Source organism: Bacillus rossius, chromosome 13 (assembly GCF_032445375.1).
Source record: "Bacillus rossius redtenbacheri isolate Brsri chromosome 13, Brsri_v3, whole genome shotgun sequence".
NCBI classification, from domain to species: domain Eukaryota; kingdom Metazoa; phylum Arthropoda; class Insecta; order Phasmatodea; family Bacillidae; genus Bacillus; species Bacillus rossius.
Genome location: NC_086340.1, coordinates 46,137,451 through 46,159,466, shown reverse-complemented (window position 1 = coordinate 46,159,466; position 22,016 = coordinate 46,137,451). Strand labels below are relative to the sequence as shown.

At 35.9% G+C, this 22,016-nt stretch overlaps 1 protein-coding gene across 1 annotated transcript in view; it reads right to left on the bottom strand.

Moving 5' to 3' along the window:
• LOC134538513 (dipeptidase 1-like) overlaps window positions 1-22,016 on the bottom strand; it is a 326,561-nt gene that overhangs the window by 41,102 nt on the left and 263,443 nt on the right. The window contains exons 7-10 of the mRNA XM_063379897.1: window positions 16,582-16,651; window positions 5,421-5,597; window positions 1,844-1,928; window positions 865-940 (exon numbers count right to left, since the gene is read on the bottom strand). Of these exons, the coding sequence (XP_063235967.1) occupies window positions 865-940; window positions 1,844-1,928; window positions 5,421-5,597; window positions 16,582-16,651 (408 nt within the window). The remainder of the gene's footprint in view (window positions 1-864; window positions 941-1,843; window positions 1,929-5,420; window positions 5,598-16,581; window positions 16,652-22,016) is intronic.

Genomic DNA, 22,016 nt, shown 5'->3' with positions numbered 1-22,016 from the left:
GTGTGTGAAATAAATATACATACTCGCTGTGGTTATTTTTAAGTAAAATAATTTAATAAATAAAGCCTAGTTGGGACTTATAAAATAGTAACCATAATTATACCCTGTATTTTATGGTTAAATAACATTCTAAAAAGAGTGTAAGTAAGAAATAACCATACAATTATAATGTAGCACGTGACTGTAAAATTGTTGGGAAGGGGGGGGGGGGGGGGGGGAAGTCTCCGACCTGGGTCCATGGTGGAACTTATACCAAAAAAAAAAATGTTGCTTAATAAAAACCAACAACAGGTAGGAAGTGGATGTTTGGAATAAACAAATGTTATTCCTAGATGTCAGGCGAGGTAAGACCATCAGATCGACCACTAACACAACACAGAGCCGAGGAAACGAAAGCACCACGAGGAAAACCTTGAAAAGGACAACGTCTGCTACATTTCCAAAATCGCAGCAATCCGGGTCTAACCTCGGGCGATACATAACTGAAGAAACCTTGCACCCGAAATACTGTTGTTTTAAGGTTTTAATAATCATCACTTTCCTGAACCAACAGTGTGTGGCGTGGTTACCTAGCTAACACCGAGCCTGCTGTTCTCTTTCCCAACTATGTTTGAATTTCACAGACTGATATGAAAAAAAAAACGTATATATTTATGCATGATTTTAAAATCAGGAAGTTGATGACTTTATACCGGATACCATGCTTTCTCTCAGTGTTCCCATGAAATTTTTATCCTTAAAAAAACGCATCCAGTGACAAAGAATTCAAAATCATTTGTTTACAAATGAGAGAGAAAGATAAGAACAGAGCCGTTAGTACGGACGCGACACACACTGTAGCCGTGTTGCCTCGGTGGTACTCACATGTTGATGCCGTCGTAACCCGCGCCGATGCCCACGTGGTCTACTCCCGCCACGTCGCGGATGTGGTTGATGTGCGCTGAGGAAACAAGTGCATTCTGCTTAGTTCGCTGGTCCGGCAGTGCTACAGTCATGCAGGGAACCACACATTAGAACTGTCATCAGTTAGAACGATCACAACTTAGAAATACGTAAGTTAGAAACACACAACGCCGAACCACATAACTTAGAACTATCAGAACTTAGAAACACACAACTTAGACGATTCTATCTTGTGTGTTTCCAAGTTGAGTGATTCCAAGTTTGCATGATTCCAAGTTTGCATGATTCCAAGTTTGCATGATTCCAAGTTTGCATGATTCCAAGTTGTGTGTTTCCAAGTTGTGTGTTTCCAAGTTGTGTGTTTCCAAGTTGTGTGTTTCCAAGTTGTGTGTTTCCAAGTTGTGTGTTTCCAAGTTGTGTGTTTCCAAGTTGTGTGTTTCCAAGTTGTGTGTTTCCAAGTTGTGTGTTTCCAAGTTGTGTGTTTCCAAGTTGTGTGTTTCCAAGTTGTGTGTTTCCAAGTTGTGTGTTTCCAAGTTGTGTGTTTCCAAGTTGTGTGTTTCCAAGTTGTGTGTTTCCAAGTTGTGTGTTTCCAAGTTGTGTGTTTCCAAGTTGTGTGTTTCCAAGTTGTGTGTTTCCAAGTTGTGTGTTTCCAAGTTGTGTGTTTCCAAGTTGTGTGTTTCCAAGTTGTGTGTTTCCAAGTTGTGTGTTTCCAAGTTGTGTGTTTCTAAGTTGTGTGTTTCTAAGTTGTGTGTTTCTAAGTTGTGTGTTTTTAAGTTGTGAATTTTTAATTTGTGGGTTTCTAAGTTGTGGGTTTCCAAGTTGTGGGTTTCCAAGTTGCGTGTTTCTAAGTTGCGTGTTTCTAAGTTGTGACAGCACCCCAGTCATCCACAGTCACTCTGAAGGTTATTAATTGTTCCCATTTTCAACCCAATGTACGTACCGACCACGTCTAGCAGTGTAGCTGACTCGCTGCAACTCACGAAGTACGGGTAGAACGCCACCATCATCAATCCCCGGTTAGAGGCCTGGAGAAGATAATAAAATATATGATCATACACATATATAAATATAAAACACAGATTTTTTTATTATAAAATACATATTAGTCTCTTAAGTACATCTGAAGCAAGGTCTGTTTGCTAATAACTTAAGAGAAAGTGTGTACTACCTGGTACATCCATGTGAATGATTTGCCCGACGTTTTCGAAATGACTTTTTGCAGTCATCCTCAAATGCGACTAACAAATTGTTGCCGGGCTAGTGGTGAGAGATTTTCTCGGCATACTCCCATACCTGCACGTTATCCTCCTGTCAATGCCTTATTGGTATCTCTGCATACTTAATTGTTTTCTTATGACCTAGATGTCGATGTATAAGTGCTAAGCTCTAATTAAATCTTTCATAGTTTGTTTAGTCATTCTGGAATGTCGGAGCAGTTCAAAGACATTTATTTGAGGTAGGGTAGGCTCCAAAATATTCACCAACTTTGTCTGCCGGGAAGATTGCTATTCGAGGGGTTTGTAGTCACCCAACAAGTTAACTATGGTTCGTGAGAAATAGCTGTAACTCTCAGCATGCCAAGCCATTCAACGACTTGAAACCTGTCTGCGAACATAAGCATGGATTGATAGTAATGAGGATTTTACCTGACTGTAGGTAATTATAAAATAAAAATGTATTGTAAATTTACTTTTGTTACCATAGTCTTATGTTAAATGATGATTTAAAAAAAAATATTATTTAAGTGTTTTTCAAACAAGTTTGTCAAACAAACAATTACAAAAGTGCTAGCATGGGAAAACTTTCCTTTTATGTACCAAGGGAAGTGCATGAGAGAGCATTACTACCATTGCATATGATACTTATTGTTAAAGAGGGATGGGGATATAGGATGTGCAATGCAACTATTTTTTAATTAGATCCGAAAGGGATCAATTTAACTTGCAACCATCAACAACAAGTTTTTTTTTTTTTAAATGAAAACTGATAACCCATATGTTGTTTACAGATACTGTTGAAATGAACATAGGTGGATAAAAATACATATACCATCTACTACTTCTGAGAACTGACAAATCAGTGACATGCTACGAGACACAGGTTAGACCCGCCCATCGTGTTGGGATGAGACATCAGCTTCCCAGTTCTTCTGTCGGGGAGGTGGTGGCTACAAATCCTCGGGCATATGGGACCGGCAGTAGCTATTCTGCGTGTGACAGCGAGGCGAGAGGGGAAGACAAGATAAACACTGGCAGATGGAACTAGATATGGGCTGTTCTAGAGGTGACAGTAAAAGTCTTGGCACGCTAGTAGTATAGGAACGTACGCTTTTAAGAATTTTAGTCAATAATTGCAACATTTTAAGATGTCGGCCGAGATGAGCGACAAGATGGCGGATGCAAAGAAATTAATAATACTGTACTCCAGCAGTAAAAAAATTAAACCAATATGTTGACGGCGCACTCTAGTGGACAATGTATGCACTAACACTCCTTGTAGCTGGTACTGAAATCAAGGGTGGTGTACATTACATTATTCGAGAAAACAATATGGGGCTATGTCATCAGAATGGAAGAATGGATTGTGATGATGGAGCCCAATACGATGGACTTCAGCAGACGAAAAAAAAGAAAGGTTGACATGACATTCAAAATGTTGATTTCCAAGAAGTCGGAATGTTCTATCATAACGAAAAGTGCAACATTAAAGTGTTTGGCTGTGATGGGTACATCAACATAAAGAAAAATGCAATGTCAAGTAGTGGCACATTTTATGGCGATGTTACCAGAGCGAAACGTGCAACATTAGGATGTGGGTCACCCAATGACGTGATGGTAGAATTCAAGATGGCAAAATACATGATGGTAATCGAGTTAAAATGTCAAGGTCAAAAGTAAAGTCCAAATTTGAAGGTCAAGTCAAATATTCGACGTAAAGTTCAAGGCGAAGGTAATAGGCCAAGGTCAAATGTCAAGTTCAAGGTCATTGTCTTAAGACAAAGTCAAGGTCAAATGTCAATATGAAGGACAAAGTCAAGGTCAAATGTCAATATGAAGGACAAAGTCAAGGTCAAATGACAATATGAAGGACAAAGCCAAGGTCAAATGACAATATGAAGGACAAAGCCAAAGTCAAACGTCAATATGAAACACAAAGCCAAGGTCAAATGTCAATATGAAGGACAAAGCCAAGGTCAAATGACAATATGAAGGACAAAGCCAAGGTCAAACGTCAATATGAAACACAAAGTCAAGGTAAAATGTCAATATGAAGGACAAAGCCAAAGTCAAACGTCAATATGAAACACAAAGCCAAGGTCAAATGTCAATATGAAGGACAAAGCCAAGGTCAAATGACAATATGAAGGACAAAGCCAAGGTCAAACGTCAATATGAAACACAAAGCCAAGGTCAAATGTCTTATAGCATAAACTTTGGACGAGGGGGGTAGAGGTATGCCTGTGAGAAAAAACCTGTGGGGAGGGAGGTTAAGTTCACATATGTATTGGGAAAAGGTGGTGGGTGTCTGACTGCCAGCTGACCCCCTAGGGGGAAGGGATGCCCTCACCGGGTTTCAACTGAAGATGTAAGTACATTAATTATTAAATTTTCATTTGTAATTTTTTTTATAAATTATAATTTTTTCCCGTTTTTCTAGCTTAAAATAATATGGATTTTCAAGATGGGGGGAGTAACGAAAATTGAAACAATATGGAGTAGGTAGTTCGATGGTGGTAAAAACAAAATGGCGGAATTCAAAATGTTGGGAAAAATGATGTAATTCAAAAAATCGGAAAACAAAATGTCGGAATAAATAATTCCGGAAAAACCAAAAGGACGGATCAAAAATGGCCACTTGTGTCAAGGTCAAGGTCACGGTCTTCCAAGATGGCTGCTGTATGTTGAGAGTGGTCGGTAATTGACCCCAGCCTCCATCTTCGCTCCAGCTCCTGGTGCAGGACATACTTCCTTATACCACTCACATTACCCGCATTCGGGACGGGAAGTGGCTATTCAAGATATGACATTGGGAGGCCAGGAACACTACCAGCAGTCGGAACGAGATTTTTTTTTTAAGCTGACAGCGGTCAATTGGGCAAAATACCACCAACAGTGACTGTAAGTAGCTTTCAAGAGGAGACAGCAGGAGACCAGCACCCGGAACAAATAGTGGTAATTCGGGAGGTTACACGGGAAGAGCAGACATACTGAGCAGCAGACAGGAAGATAAGTTAATATTTTTGAAAGGTCTGGCAGTGACCAGACGCATTGACCATCACCTAGCATTGGTAGTGGCTGTTCTGAGTGTTACAGCGGCCGGCAGGGCACACTATCCAGCTACCTTTAATGGCAGCGTCTATTCTGAGGGCGACAGCAGGAGGCCATGGTTAAATGAGCACCAGGTGGGACCAGATATTGATAATCTGGAGGTGACAGCGGGAGGGTGGCAACACTGAACGGAAGCTGGGAACAGAAGGAGTATCTCAGAGGTGACAGCGGGAGAACGTGCACACTGACCAGCAGGCGCAGCACGTGGTCCGGCACGTTGCGCGAGCTGTTGCACAGCGCATGCGCCGAGGAGTGCGAGAAGATGACCGGCGCGCGGCTGGTGCGCAGGGAGTCCAACATGACGGGCACCGACACGTGCGACAGGTCCACGATCATGCCGAGCCGGTTCATCTCGCGCACCACCAGCTGCGACACCACACCACCACACCACCACACTGGCTCCACTCGCACCACCAGCTGCGACACCACACCACCACATCACCACATTCACTCTACTCGCACCACCGGCTGCGACACCACACCACCACACCACCACACTCGCTCCACTCGCACCACCAGCTGCGACACCACAACACCACACCACCACACTGGCTCCACTCGCAGTCCTCTACCGTCTGCAGCGACACATGTCTTCCCAGTTGAGTGTGACGCAGGAACATTGCTGTGTGTTCGGCTAGTACCGTACAACCTAAAATTATAAACACACATTTTTGCTATATTGCAAGTAATTATTAAATTGTTTTTAGTTAGTCTCATAACAAAATTCCTGCTACATTACAGAAATGTTTTACTGTTTTATCAGGTGTCATAATAAAAAAAAACCAACTATTTCTGTAATCTTGCGAAAACCTTTTAGGGTTTAAGTAGGCTTCTTACATTATACAAATAACTGATCGATTAAGTATATAATTTTGCAGGATTGTTACGAAATTTTATAAATTTTTATACAATAAAAACATCAGTCACGTTAGTTAAAGGAAAATTTTTAAGGTTATCGGCCATTTCTGTGATAATTTGCAGGAACATAAAACATGTTTCAGCTAGTTAAAGCAAATTTTTTTTTCTATGTATCTAAATTTTGTGTCCTTTATGATGTCATTTCAAACGCAGCGAAATCGTTTTAGATGAGGCAGAGAAATGTTGATTTAACTTTTTTAAACTGCTCTTTTTCCCTAATAAAAAAATAATTGTGAAACATTTAAGGAAGGCATAACACTGTAAAGGATAAAAATATAAATTTTTCAATGTTTCTGAGAATCACACGGTAATGTTGCGAGGCTGCTAGAGACGAGACCGGCCCGGCGCTCCACCCTGCAGGGCCCCGCCCTCCCTCTCCTAAAGTGGGCGCAGCGCAGGCAGAACGACTGCCAATCAGCACGGGAGATACCTCCCCCCCCCTCCCCGCAGCTGTTACCACTGAGTCAGAAATATTCTGTGTGCATTTCTAGGGTTCGATACGTACCCGGAGTGACAAGCCACCACTAAAATTCGTAGTCCCATAAGAACAGCACTGTGCCAAAAAGAACATAAGAATATCTACTAATGTGGGCTTCAAAAGACTGTACCTTTTTGTGAACTTTGAAAACAGCTCCATACACGAAAATAGCCTTATCGTGGTTCCTCTCAGCTATTACTCGCCTTGTTTTGCTACAGTCGCGCATTATAAAGCGATAAGGAAAACTTATATTTGGGTAAAAATTTCAGTACGCTAAGGAAAGTTTAAATGGCATGGAGATATGGTGTAGCCAGCAATGAATTATCTCAATGTATAATATTACAGTCCTATCTAAAGGCTGAAAATTTCTCTACATAAAAAATTCTTGTTTTATCTTCATATTTGTTTATATGTATATATTAAGGCACACTTAAGAATGATAGTCTTATATATTATGCGAAATTTAAATATTTTTGTGCCTTCTCTAGACTTAAGTGTTTGTCGTCCTTCTAAATGTTTCCTAGTTTAGATCAGCCATAAAATGTAAATCATTTTTGAAACATGCTTAGACTGTGACACTTGTTTGCATAGAATTATGAATTTAGTTTTGAAATCTTAATTTTCTTGCCTCTTTTTGACGTGATAACGTCTTATAAATCGATGAACGCCGGCTGGATGAGCCGAGCGTGCAATAACCGGCCAACCACCGTGCGAGAAAATCTTCTATAATATCAAACAGGTTAAGGTGGGATTTTTAACTAATTGTTCGTGATTATATTTAAACAATTTATTTAAATTAAATTTGCAAAATCTGTAAATAATATTTGAAAATTAAAAAAGTATGTAATTTTTCATCAATGTTTTCTTGTGACGTTATCACGTCAAATTTATCGTCCGTAAACCGACTTTACAGACAAACCCCCCTCCTTTTTTTGTTGTTTAAATCTGAGCACTTTTATAACTTTCCTCTCAGGAGTTTGCTTCCGCCTCGTCCGCACCGAGTTCCTGAAGGGCTGACTGTTCGCTCTCCACGGCCTGATATGTCTGACCAAGCACCCCCCCCCCCACACCTTCTGGGCTGAGGCTGGCAGCTTCTTACCCCCCCACCCTCCTCTAGGCCATTGTATTCAAAATAAATACATCGAATACACCGAGAGGAATGTTTGTTTGCCTCAACAAAATATTTGTTTATATATGGCGAAATAAATATATTTTGTAGTATTTTGTAGTAGGAAAGATTCTGTTGACCCAACAAAATGATCTCGTCAACTCAAATGTATATTTTTGGTTAGGTGTAACAACTTATTTTTGTTACTTACCGAGTTTGGTTAGACTAGCAAAATATTTTGTTCCACCAAGTAAATATTTATTTCACCATTTATAAACAAACTAGCTGCAATACCCGGCGTTACCCGGGCTGAACACAGGGCGTAGTTAGTAATTGTCTTCTTAATTTGAATGTCAAGTGTGAAAATTAATTTATATCACTTTAAGATCCCGACAGACGTTGTTCTGCCAGTTTATAGTTATCTACCTGGTCTGTAAGTAATTTAGACTTTATAAAGCAATAAAGAAAATAGCAAAAAATAAGAGATTACTAATATTGAAAATATTCCATAATCTAGCGAATGCTCGGCCTGCATTGCAATTCCTCATTCAGTTTTGTTTTGTAATATGTTTCAAGTAGTTACACATATACAAATCATCTATCCATCTCTATATATATTTATCTCTATCTACATCTATATACATCTATGTATCTCTCTATCTCTATTTATTTCTTTATATATACATATATACTTCCCACTATCTCTATATCTTCTATATATAAGTCTCTATATAGCTCTATACATCTATAGGTATATCTCTTTATCTAACCCATTTCATTCTCTATACCTCGCTCTATCTCAACTTATCTCTCCGTCTCTATCTCACTCTATACATATATATCACTCTCTCTGTCTCTCTTTTATATTTAAAGAAATTGTGTCATGCGTGTGCACTTATACAACAAAAACAGACGAAGTGCCGCTATATAAAATGAAATAAACATATTTTTAGACACGATTCGTGCTCCAACTATTGAAAAATAGTTATACCATCTCAGTAACTTTCATGGGCATGCGCATAACAAATCACCAAAATTTCATCGCAATCGGATGAATGATATAGGAACGCATATGGCACAAACAAACGAAAATTACAGACATGACAAACGCATCAAACGATGGTGCGTTTAAAATTCAAGGCAACTCTATCAAATGACGAAGTTAAGAACAAAACTGTTATTAGCGCCTTTATTTTGCTAGCCGCTGCGAGCTCCACTAAGCGGACTGGTCTCACCAAGGAGAAAAATATTAATTTGCCAGACCTTACTATGTGTATGATCGTGTGTCAGACATAGAGAAATGACACTCACTCACTATTTGTATGTCTATGACCTATGATATTTATGTTTTTTTCTGTTTATCACTTTTTCACTCCCTTAGGGATGGAATTTCACATTAACATGGGGTCTATGTGTTAATTCAGGTTATAAGCTAGCTGTAGGCCAAATTTAATTCAAATCCATTTAGTAGTTTTTACGTGAAAGAGTAACAAACATCCATCCATACTTACAAACATTCGCGTTTATAATATTAGAGTAGGATGTTTGTATGATTCAAACTAACCTTTTTCTCTGTGTACTAAACAATAAATACAGTGTTGTGACAGTAATTTGTTTGTGAAATCGTATCAACATTATGCTCATATGAACAATATTAATACTGTTAATAAATTAACGTGAATAATCTATTTTACTTGAGCTGTTGAGTGAGGACGCTCGGCGACTTCAAATAACGCGCGCTACCTCGCTGACGTCAGCCCGGGCGAGGGACTCGGTGTTCCCTGCTTGCCCTTCGCGCATGCGCAGAGCGCGGCCTGCGGTTTCCTTCCGGATAACTAACATGCACATCAAGTTCTGTCCCTGCTCGAACACGCCCGAACAATTCACCTTCGGCCAACCTCGGGATTTGTTTCATTTTTGCGCAGGAAAAATGAATTCAAATATTAAAAGTGGTCAGTTAGGTTAGCTACATTAAAACTCTGTGGACGGTTAGTTAGGTTAGTATAGCTACATTAAAATAAACAGATATATATATATATATAAACCCGAGGTTGGCCGAAGAATTGTTCGGGTGTAATCGGGAATGGCAGAACTTTATGTGCTTCTTAGGCTTCCGTGTTTCCTTCAGGGAAGCCTACGATCCACTCGTCCTTCTGGAAATACACGAATACTCACGTTGGCAAGCCTTCTTTTCACAGACGAGAGAGCCAAACCCGATTTTCCCCAAGTTCATGCTCGCCTTTTTTTTTTCCGTACCACAACAGGTGTATTTATTTGGGGGAAAAAATTCGCGGGCATTTATTATACAAATACGCGGGATTAACTTATAAGATGTCATTCTTAAAATTAGCAAGAAGTAACTATAAATACTTTAAAACATTGTGGATGGTTGGTTATATTAGGTAAGTATAGCTACATTAAAAATACTGTAAAATCATTTTATGGTTGCTTAGCAAAAAAAACTTTTTAATATGTAGCTATCCGGGGCTAGGAAACCGTTTACATGATTTCACAGTATTTTTAATGTAGCTATCCTAACCAAATCAACCGTCCACAATATTTTAAAGTATTTATAATGTAGCTAACCTAGACCTAATTGACCATTAGTTATTATGATTTGTATATTTATTTACAATGAACAAAAAAAAAAACCGAAGATGCACGATCGGACGTTTGGCTCTCTCGTCTGTTGAAAGAAGTCTTGCCAACGTGAGTATTCGGGTATGTCCAGAAGGATGAGTGAATCGTAGGCTTCTCGTTTCCTTCAGCCCCAAGTCCTGGCAGACCTGCTTCAAGCAGCCCTGGACGCAGCTGGTACTGCCCTTGCTGCTTGCTGCGAGCACGTGGCGTAACGTCATTCGTCCTATACGGCGAACTCCCTACTATCCGCACATGCTACGAAAAAATACAGCACATATGCAAATCTGTATTTCATTACAAGTGAGAAAATTTTGAACTCTACTGACAAGATGTATTGCGTGCAGTATACAGTGAAATGCCACAGGCCTTCTCGGAACTCACGCTGTAGGTTGGCATGCGTTGCTATTTTTGTCTCTGTCGCTCTTTGTTTCTAGTCGTATGGTTGAGCACTTTTATGTTTACATCAGTGAAATACTAAAATTTTTGCTACATTTTAAAATTTTTACCATTCTTTGTAACTTTTGCTGTACATAAATTTTTAGATTTTTAAGTTTAAATAATTAATGTTCCCTTTTTTGTTTCCCATTTTCGGCTCTTTTACGGATTATCCGCGATTTTCACTATCCACGGTGGCCCTGCCACTTAATTTCGCGGATAATCGGGAGTGTGCTGTAATTTCCACAAGTGTTGAAGAGACTTGTAGTTTTACAAATAAATAACCGCTTCTTCGCAGACACCGCGCACTTCACAATGTCGCCTTCAACGCTGGTATTTTTCCTCGAACGAGACAAAAATAACGTCTCTGTTAGGGAGTTCTGATGCTTTGTTTGTTTGATAAATATCTAGGAAATATAAAGTTTAAAAAGTTAATCATTGTGTGTTTGATAAGAAGTTTAGGAATACAATTGCAAGTGCACTTGTAACAGATTTGAGATTTTATCTAAAAAAAGATCTTTTTTTTTTTAAAGTGAATTTGAAGCAAAATATATTTGTTAGAAAATATTCTGTAGTAAAGGGGAAAATAAATATTATTTAAAGTTTTTTGAACTGTGAATATTAAACATTTTACTTTTATCCAAAATATAATAATTAAAAATCTTAAAAAAATTAAAATGACAGCTAGGAAATGTGTGTTTTAATTAGATACTGCTGGCCTTGGATTTGCAGTGGTTAAATTGCGAAATTTATAGAGTAAAAGAGAAGATGCGGTAATGTGGCTGCAGTATTTCAGCCATGATCTGAGAGTGGAATCTTCCCAAAGTTTAATTAATATGGGTAATTCATTGAAGGCAAACAAAAGGTAGGAGAGGCAAGGTTTGATGTGCCTGTCAGTGTGGCGATGAAAGGATGTGATTTATTGCTGGTTGCACATTACTTGCTGTAATATCTTAGTTTCAAGACGACCATTAAAAAAATTTAAGCTTTATTTTGTTGAAATTTTAAAAGGTTCAAGAAAATTAAGGTTTTATATATTTAAATATAATACAACTGATGAGGGTTATAAGTTTACATCGCATTGAGCTAATAAAAAAATTAGATACTAATGTTTAAATGATAAAACACTATTATATAATTGTGTGCATATTGTTTTCCAGCAAAAATCAAAATATACTGAATACATTTGGATTATATTTGTTGGATATGTCATGTTATAACTTAAAAATACTCTATATGTATATGTTTACATTATTACAACTTAAAGGGGATGAAAAGAGGCAAATGTTGTTTGATAAAACAATAAAATATATTATACTTTTCTTTAGCGGGATTAAAAATATTCAGCGTGAATAGAAAAAAAAAACATTCCAACTCCTATAGTTAGTTTCCGAATTTTATCAAGCGAAAGTTAAGAAATTTAGTATGGATAGTAAACAAACTTAGAAATACCAACTCCTCTAAACTATTTCTCATCTTTCACCCAAAAATTTTGTGAAATTGTCAATTTTGTTGTCAAACAAAAAGCAACATATCTATGAATCTGCAAGCGATTATGGTAAAAACACATCATGAATACATACAAAAATGCATACGTAGCTATTTTTTTATTCTTTGGAATTCAATCGATAACTTTAAATAATTTGGGTTTTACGATTAGGAAAAGAATGAAATCTCCAATGCTTACCAAGCGGAAGACAAGATATTTACTATGAACATATTATATCTTTATATATATATATATTTCTTGTGTGCGTGTGTATGTCACTGAACTCCTCCTAGACGGCTGGACCGATTTTGATGAAATTTTTTGTGTGAGTTCACGGGGATTCGAGGATGGTTTAGATTCACAATTGGATATTTTATCTCGATTCTGAGTTAAGAAAAAACTAAGAAAACACGCTTTAAAAGCAAAAAAACTAAGGATTGTTGATAATTAGCCTCCATGGCAACGGGCGTTTGCATTGTTGTTGCCTTCTGCGTAAACATGGGAAAGGTTTTTGGTAACGGCAGTGGCGTGCCCAAGAGGAGGGGTATGTATAATGAGAAGATACAAAATGTCCAGCGTAGAAATACTTACCGCCATATGTACATTTGGGCAGGACAATGTCTGTCGGGTCCGCTAGAAAGATATATAGAGATATATATGTAGAAAGATATATAGAGATAGAGATATAAATAGAAAGATAGAGAGAGTTATAGAGATATACATAGAGATATAGAGAATTAGAGAGATAAAGAGAGATGCTTAGTATACGTTTAAAAAATTACAGAAAAAAAATTGATTGAGGCATTGCAACACATGCCGGGCATTATCTAGTGTATATATGTATATATATATATATATATATATATATATATATATATATATATATATATATATATATATATATATATATATATATATATATATAGACACACACACACAAACAGCTTATTTTTACCACGTTCCGAAACTCTAAAGGATGTGAAATTGAGTGAACATGTTTAATTATAAACAAAATGTTTCTTGAGCTTATTAATTTGCAGCAAAGATATTGCCTTAGGTGAATAAACATCTTATAATAAAGGTTTTTGTAAATTTCACCGATAAAATTTTTCGTCAAGAGAATTATTTCTTTAGAGAATTCCTAAATTAAGCTATCGAATGATTATAACACGGTTTTTTAAATCTCTTGGTTTTTATAATTCTCAATTTTTTTATTTAATAAAACATTTAGAGTTTTTAATATGGTGTCAAAGTAGGTGTAAAGTTAGAGTTTATTATATATTTAATATTTTATTAAAGTGTATCAATTTAAATACTCAGTTTAACGTTACTGGTCAATGTCAAATTTTAAGATGTTTCCAACAAAATGCCTAATTATGTTTTTTGGCTTCCACACGATAAATTGTTCAATTGTTCTACGCCTTGGCTTATTATAATTGAAAAGTTTTAAAGAGCTCTGTTATTTATCCTTTATATTTGAATTCCTTGGACAGACAGTAAAATAAATAGAATATTATTTTCACAGATTAATTTCATCGTTAATTTAAATTATAATTTTATTTTACGGAAACAAATCTTTTGCGGAAATATATACGCCTTTGTTCTGAAAATATTATGCACCTACAAAAGTACTTTTCAAAATATTTAAATGCTGTCGCAATTGATCATATTCAAAATCCGACAGATAATAGTAAAATTTTAAAATTAAATTGCATTTGTATTTAAATCTTATAATACTTTTATAGGAACGTTTCATATTGCGTACAAATAATCCACAAAAACAATGCACGGTAGAACCATCCAAGTGCATGAAACCCACGCAATAAATAAAACGATACAGATCTAAATCCTCGGCTTAAAAAAATTATCTTAAAATAAGTAAAGCCGAACACAATTATATAAAATAGCTATTACATTAATGGTAAGCATACTGTTGGGAAAAAAACCTTGTTAAGTATACAAAAAAGTACCAATGAATATAAAATTGACCTAAGAATTGATGATAATCGTTTAATAAAAACAAAATTAATAAATCTAATTAAATACAGCAACATTAAAACAATGGTTATCCATGTACAGAGAGAACAACGAAGAAAAAGTTTAAAGGAAATAATATGACAGAGAAGACAAAATACGTCATGACGATTTGGGGCCAGGCGAGACACGGTGTACAAGAGATAAGTGCATCTTCAAGGATGGCTAATATTTATGTTATGTGCGCCCTCGGTTATCTAGTTTAATAAGAAAGAAACGTAGTTCACACAATTCCATTAACATTTAATTCAATTATACACACACACATAGAAATGAAATTAATTTACGGAATTTGCAGCGTAGTTCCAGATAACTGGATAATCGGTAAATTTACCCCTGGTTCATGATAATATCTATACATGGACAAATTACCCTGGGTATTTTACAGCCAGTGTCAATTGTAAAATTAATGTTAAAATTTTTACAGTTAAACGTTACAAAAACAATATCTAAAGTTACAGCTTACATTATACTGTAATTATATATTTTTTAAATATATAATTACAGGATACAGTAATTGGTAGAGGGATCGTTAGTGTCACTGTAATATATTCAATTACGAACTCAACACTGCTAATAAATCAAAACCATTTTAGAACATCCTACTAATATTATAAACGCGAAAGTTTGTGAGTATGGACGGATGTTTGTTACTCTTTCACGTAAAAACTACTGAATGGATTTTAATGAAACTTTACAATAATATAGCTTATACATCAGAATAACACATAGGCTACATATTAAGATGAAATTCCATCCTTAAGGGAGTGAAAAAGTGAAAATTTCATTTTATAACAGAAAAAATCATAGGTCATAGACATACAAATGGTGAGTGAGTGTCATTTCTCTATGTCTGCCACACGATCATACACATAGTAAGGTCTTCAAATTCATATTTTTCTCCTTGGTGAGACCAGTCCGCTTAGTGGATCTCGCAGCGGCTAGCAAAATAAAGGCGCTAATAACAGTTTGGTTCTTAACTTCGTCAATAGATAGAGTGCCTTGAATTTTAAACGCACCTTCATTCGATGCGTTTGTCATGTCTTTAATTATCGTTTGTTTGTGCCGTATGCGTTCCTATACCATTTATCCGATTGCGATTAAATTTTGGTGATTTGTTTTGCGGATGCCCGTGAAGGTTTCTGCGACGGTATAACTATTTTGCAATAGTTGGAGCACGAATCGTTTCAAAAAAATGTGTTTATTTCATATTATATAGCGGCACTTCGTCTGTTTTTGTTGTCTAAGTGCGTACGCATGAGACAATTTATTTAAATATAAAAGAGAGACCGAGATAGAGTGATATATATACAGAGTGAGATTGAGAGAGACAGAGAGATAAGTTGAGATAGAGTGAGGTATAGAGAATGAAATGCTTTAGATAAAGATATATATGTATATGTATATATGTATAGCACTATATAGAGATTTATATATAGAAGAGATATAGATAGTGGTAGGTATATATGTATATGTGTAGATATAAAGAGATAAATAGAGATAGAGAGTTACATATATATAGATGTAAATAGAGATAAATATATATTTAGAGATATGGATGGATGATTTGTATATGTGTAACTACTTTAAACATATTACAAAACAAAACTGAATGAGGCATTGCAATGCATGCTGAGCATTAGCTAGATAATGGAATCATTTCAATATTAGTAATCTCTTATATTTCAGCTTTTTTCTATAGTGCTTTATAAAGTCTAGATTACATAAAGACCACCAATTTTTCTATATATACAGGTAAATAACTATACATTGGCAGAACAACGTCTGTCGGGATCTGAAAGTGATTAAAATTATTTTGCACACTTGACATTCGAATAAAGAAGACAATTACTAACTACATCTGATTTCGAAAAAGGTCCCCTTCACCCTGTTTTCAGCTCGGGCAACGCCTGGTACTGCAGCTAGTTCACTATAAAGTAAACACATTAACACGTTCTAAAAGTGGTCATAGGGCTGAAAAAAGCTGCCCGTAGCTTTTAATTTTAGTCTATATAAAAATATGATGAATACAAAACAGTAAACTAATAAAACTAACAAAAATTAATATTATGATTGAGAATTTTGCTTACATTTTGCAAACAGATCCTTAAGACACAATTATTGTAAGAAACACAGAAGTTGCAGCAAGTGAATATAACCCTTAAGAAAATAGGCTGAGTGTCTTTTATTTAAACAAAAAAGTTAGATATCGCTACTTAAAAATGAATGCCAGTTCACGTGTACTCACTTGACCGAACCTGGAGAGTCCTCCCAGATGCGGGATGTGGCCTGGCTCGTCCATTATGGAGCAGTCTGCCCTGACAGAAACAACAGCTACTTATTCTTTGAAACTGTGCAACTACAATATTTGATAGTTACCTATGCAACATTTCACCACTTCATTTTTTTTCGTCAAATGCAGTTTGCTAAAAGAAAGCATAAAGGCGTTCGTGAAGTCGATATGATGCTCTAAAGAAATGAACATTTTAAAATTTCATGTACTGTAGGATTTTTTAAATTAGATTTACTTTAATAAAAAAAAAGTTTGCGTTATTAATATGTTATCACGTAAGAATATTTGACACACTTGTTACAATTTAATATAAAATCTGTTCCACTTAAAATTTATTAGCTGAGAAAATTGTGTAACAAACATGTATTCGATTACATTTATCCATTTTTGGTTATTTTTAATAATTTAACGTTGCTATATTTCTTCCCATCGTTTTAAACTACGTGATTTATTTAATTACGCTAATAATTGTAACTTCTAACGTACCTACACAAGTACACGCACAATATTTTTAAAATACTTCCTATAAGTATATATATAAATAAAATTACTTTTCTGACAGTCCATATTTAAAGAGTAAATTCGGATGGAACTATATTCCCACGAAAACATCACACCTTCAAAATGTTTTTTTTGTACTAAAAATGCGTACACAAATATTTAAAACTTTATCTCGGAAGTCCACATAAATTTCACACATAATTTACTGCAATTTTTTCGTTTGGTTCCAGAATGTTGAAGTGGTACATCATGTTAGCCTATAGGTATACTTTTTTAAAAGCAACGTTTCAAAGCTCCTAAGTAAAAAAATGTATTTGATAGTATTGAAGATAAGTTATTCAGAAAATCTTTTTCTAAACAGGTAAAATTGATTTTGTTTTATTTAATTTATTTATGGAAGCAGTATGACTCAAGCCCATTATTAATAACTGTTAAAGATGTAAGTTTGTGTAGTGCGCTAGCTTACTCAGCTCACCCTTTACACAAACGTAAAGGTTATGTTATTTTGCTAACAATATATATTTTGGTTAAATACCTACCTTAGGAGATGCAAAATTCAGCATTATAACATATATTTTTTGTAAGTATTCCAAATGCAAGAGCTCTTGCGAGTCAAACTGATAAGGTTAATGAACATTTGAACCAAGCTATAAGATACAATACAAGAATTTTAATGGCTTTTTCTCAGTAGATGTTCTTGTAAGTAAAGGAACTGAGATTATACCTCTAACCATAATATTTTTTTTTATAATTTATTATACGTTACGATGCTATCCTTTAGGATTATACAGGATTATGTTCCCAAGTCTAAATCAGCTAGCAAATAGCATTCCCAATTAGTTTACGTTCGGAAAGGCTGTTGTGAAACTTAGTTTGAGATCCTGGAGTCGTTTCCAAACTCGAGCTCAGTTCTGTAAGCTACAAGCATCTCACAAGTGCTGAGTGGATTCCTGCTACCACTTGAATACTACTTGAATAAAGCTAAGAGGAGAAGCAGTAACGAAGAACAAAGACGTTTTCTCATAACTTTACAGAAATTTAAAATTATTTGAGGGGAAGTAGTTACTAAGAATAAAAAGTAATTTATAAATTTAAACAAATATAAATGCCGTTCCGGCAGCATTTCGAGCTGACGTATTGTTTTCCACGTCCACTTGTTCTACTTGTTCTTTAAAGGAAACAGAAGTTGTTTCCTCATTAGTGAACCAAAAAGCACTACCTTTTTTTTCATTCGCTTTGTTCATAGCTTACATCACAGCTGTCAGAACTCCCTTGCAGTCTATTTGTTTGAAACCCAAAAGCGGCAAAATATTTCCGCAGAATAAGTACAGGCGTACAGGCGCACAGGCGTACTGTACAGGCGTACAGGCGTACAGGCGCGGAGTTCTTGGTGAGGATCGGTCAGTCAGGTCAAACACTTCGTGTCTCTGTGACTTCGTCTGTGAGAAGTAGGTACAGACAAACTAAATAATTAAATGACCGGCAACATTGTGGCTTCTATCACCATCTTGCTTTCAAGCAGTATTGTCTTCCAATTTTTTTTAATTAGAAACAAATACTAAAGTAAAAAAAATCTTTGAAATGCACAAAAATTTATTTTTTCGAGAACTTTTTTTAGGGTTAATTTCTTTGCGAATATTCAAAATTCAAGTCGGATACAGGAGTCGGAAACATTCTAGTTGTTTCTGCTGCAGCAATTCGGCACCGTGCTACTGATGATGTCTGAGCTGCTAACAGCATCACACAATGTACCACCGAAGCTAAGTAAGAGAAGCCATCTATATATACAACGAGTGGATGTACGGCCGCTTATGAAGTCTCTATTTCATAAAACCCGTTCCTAAAACATCTTTGAACTCAAGGTTCATTTGTATCAGAGCGATGCACGCAAAAATCAAGCGCATCATGCGAGAAAGATATAACTTACGCGATGGAAATATTCTTAAAGGTCACTTTACGACATATATTACTAACGTGCTAAATATCTAACTACGTCTTGGATTCTGGGTTTGAATAGTTTATAAGTGTGCCAGACGTTTCGGCAATCCTTGTCGCAGACTTCTTGAAAAGTGATTGATAACTTAAGGCCTGTTATATCAAAATAGGACTATTCACAGCCAAGCTGTGAACCGTCACTGTAAGTGGTCATGATTGGAGGATTGTGTGGCTAATCAGGGTGCAATTTCTTACTAGGTGCAGAGCCCTGACTCTGGCTAAATTTCACCAAAATACATTGGATTGTTATTGCTTGATTTTGTCACCAACTAACTAACGGTTAAGAACATTTAAAAAAAATAGAGTCCCTCCGCGCGGAAGAAGTGAAACTTCGTAATGTGGAAATGAAAATAGGAAGGGGTAGAAATTGATTTTTATTGAAATCATATTGTATCAAATCAAACTAAAATAAATTATGAAATCATTCAACGATAAAAGCTGTTTATTTAATTAAGCGGACGGGTTCGCCCCAAGGAGAAAATTGACGCGGCGAGACCTCGTGGACATAGAGAAATGACTGACACTCACTATTTGTGTGTCTATGAAACATGATTTTTTTCTGCAATTTAAATTGGAATATACAAAAAGGGTATTGAAAATTGAAACAAATATGGTGACACTACAAACTGTCAGGATCTTTATTTCTTTCTTACTCTCTACTTAGTTCCTTACAATAGCATTCACTCTCGCTCTGTCTATTTCTATTCCCCCTCCCCAGGAGCGTTAAACGTTTAACGCAACTTTGTTGGAAGTCGCATTAGAAGTATAACTTCAATATACTGTAATTTTTATCTGTATAGCTCTTCTTACTAACATCTCTACTACTATTGTGAAAATACATTCCCTGAACAGACACAAAACTGTTATGTTTAATCTATGTTAATACGTAGGCAAAATAATAACACCCCAGCAAACGTTTATCTGCGAACGAACTTATAAATTCTTTAAAGTCAGAATATTTCCACCCGATTTGACACTAGGAAACGTGATAAGCATTAAGTTAATTTTTCAAGAAGAGCGAACTTCTGAATGGCAAGACACATTTGATGCTAAATTAGATCATTTGCCACATCCTTATTACTGTATAAAAATAATATGTCAATTTTTTTTATCAATAATTGTTAGCACAGCAACGATGAACCATGACCGCCTTGATAAAGGTGACTCTTGTCTCTTCATGGTACTGCCAGTGTCAAACAAAAGGAAATACGCTGAAACGAAGGGAATTTCGTCATCTCAGGACCCAAATTACACCCAGAAAAGAGTAAATTTCAGGTTGGGAGGGATTACGTACAGAAAACGCATTTAGTAATAATAAATTCCTGCGTTAGTTGTGGGAAATAATCCTACTTGGGTTTTTGACTACGCGAGAGAGTATATTGTTACCAAAAACTATTGTATTTCATAATTAACAGTTCTACAATAAAGGATATTTTCCTTAATTACCGGTATTTATTGTTATACATTCACTGCGAATGCCAAGGTTTGGTTTTTCGGGCACATATCGAACTGAGGACCCCAAGGAGCTAGTGTGTATTCTTACGCACGTAGATAATTAGAGAGAGGGTTTGTACAACATATTCCATTTTGTGCGTTGTACTTTAAAACATAAATTGATACCGTTGAAATTTCAGAATAAATAGCTTGCAAACTTTTAATACTTTAAAAATATCAGGATTAAAATTTATTACAGCTTCATGCTCTATTTTCTTTTAAAAAGGAAAAAAAAGTAATCCTACCCCTATTACAAAAACGAATGCAATACAAGAAACTTAAATGTTAGCACGTGTGAAGAAATAATTGTTTAGACTCACAATTTTCTGAAAAAAAATAATCAACATTATTTTGATCACTTTATAACTCTTTCTGTAATTTAAGACAATCTTTCTGCAATCCAAAAGCATTGCCTTCATTTCAGGAACTGGTCTACCAAGCCAACTATATGAACATATCATAACGTGGCATTATTCAAAAGCTTCAATACGAGCGAACACAACAACCCTACACATAATCTGGGGCGCGACTCCAAACTGGTTGCGTTCCAAAACGCAGCAAGGCACAGTGTTTAAATCAAACTATATTTACATGACTATTAAGTAGCCGTTATCCTATCACCAAAATACTTAAGACCAAGAGAAGAAATATTAATAGTTAAATCTAAATGGTCTAAACTAAAATTAGAAATTATATTAACAAAAAACTTACATAAAACTAACAAAACAGTTTACAACAATAAACTATTAATAAATACAGCGACTGATAATCACTTGTAAATATAAAAGACTTATATACCAATAAAAAATTAAAACATCAACAAAAATGCACAACCAATATTATTTACAAATAATATTAAAATTCAAAAGTATCCGCCAAATTTCGGAGGGAATATTACAGTCCTATAGAAATCGGTTAACGAAGTGGAAACCATGCCTTAAATGCATGCGACCTAAAGCAAATGCGTTTTAAGTTTTACGTTTTAGTAGAGAAATGAATGAAAACAGAGGTAAATGCAGTCTAAACTTGTCTTCATCAACAGTCCAAAACTCACTGTCAACAATGTGTGTCATTCCTGGAAAACAGAATAGCACGTTCCACTAGTTCGGAGTTCCAAAATCAAGGAGAAAACCAGGTATGGTGCTCGCAACATTGGCTCGGGGCTCCAACCTCAAGGTTAACACCAGGTATGGCGTTAGTAACACTGGCTCGGGACTCAAACATCAAGGTGAACACCAGGTATGGCGCTAGGGACTCCAACCTAAAGGTGAACAGCAGGTATGGCGCTAGGGACTCCCACCTAAAGGTGAACAGCAGGTATGGCGATAGGGACTCCAACCTAAAGGTGAACAGCAGGTATGGCGCTAGGGACTCCAACCTAAAGGTGAACAGCAGGTATG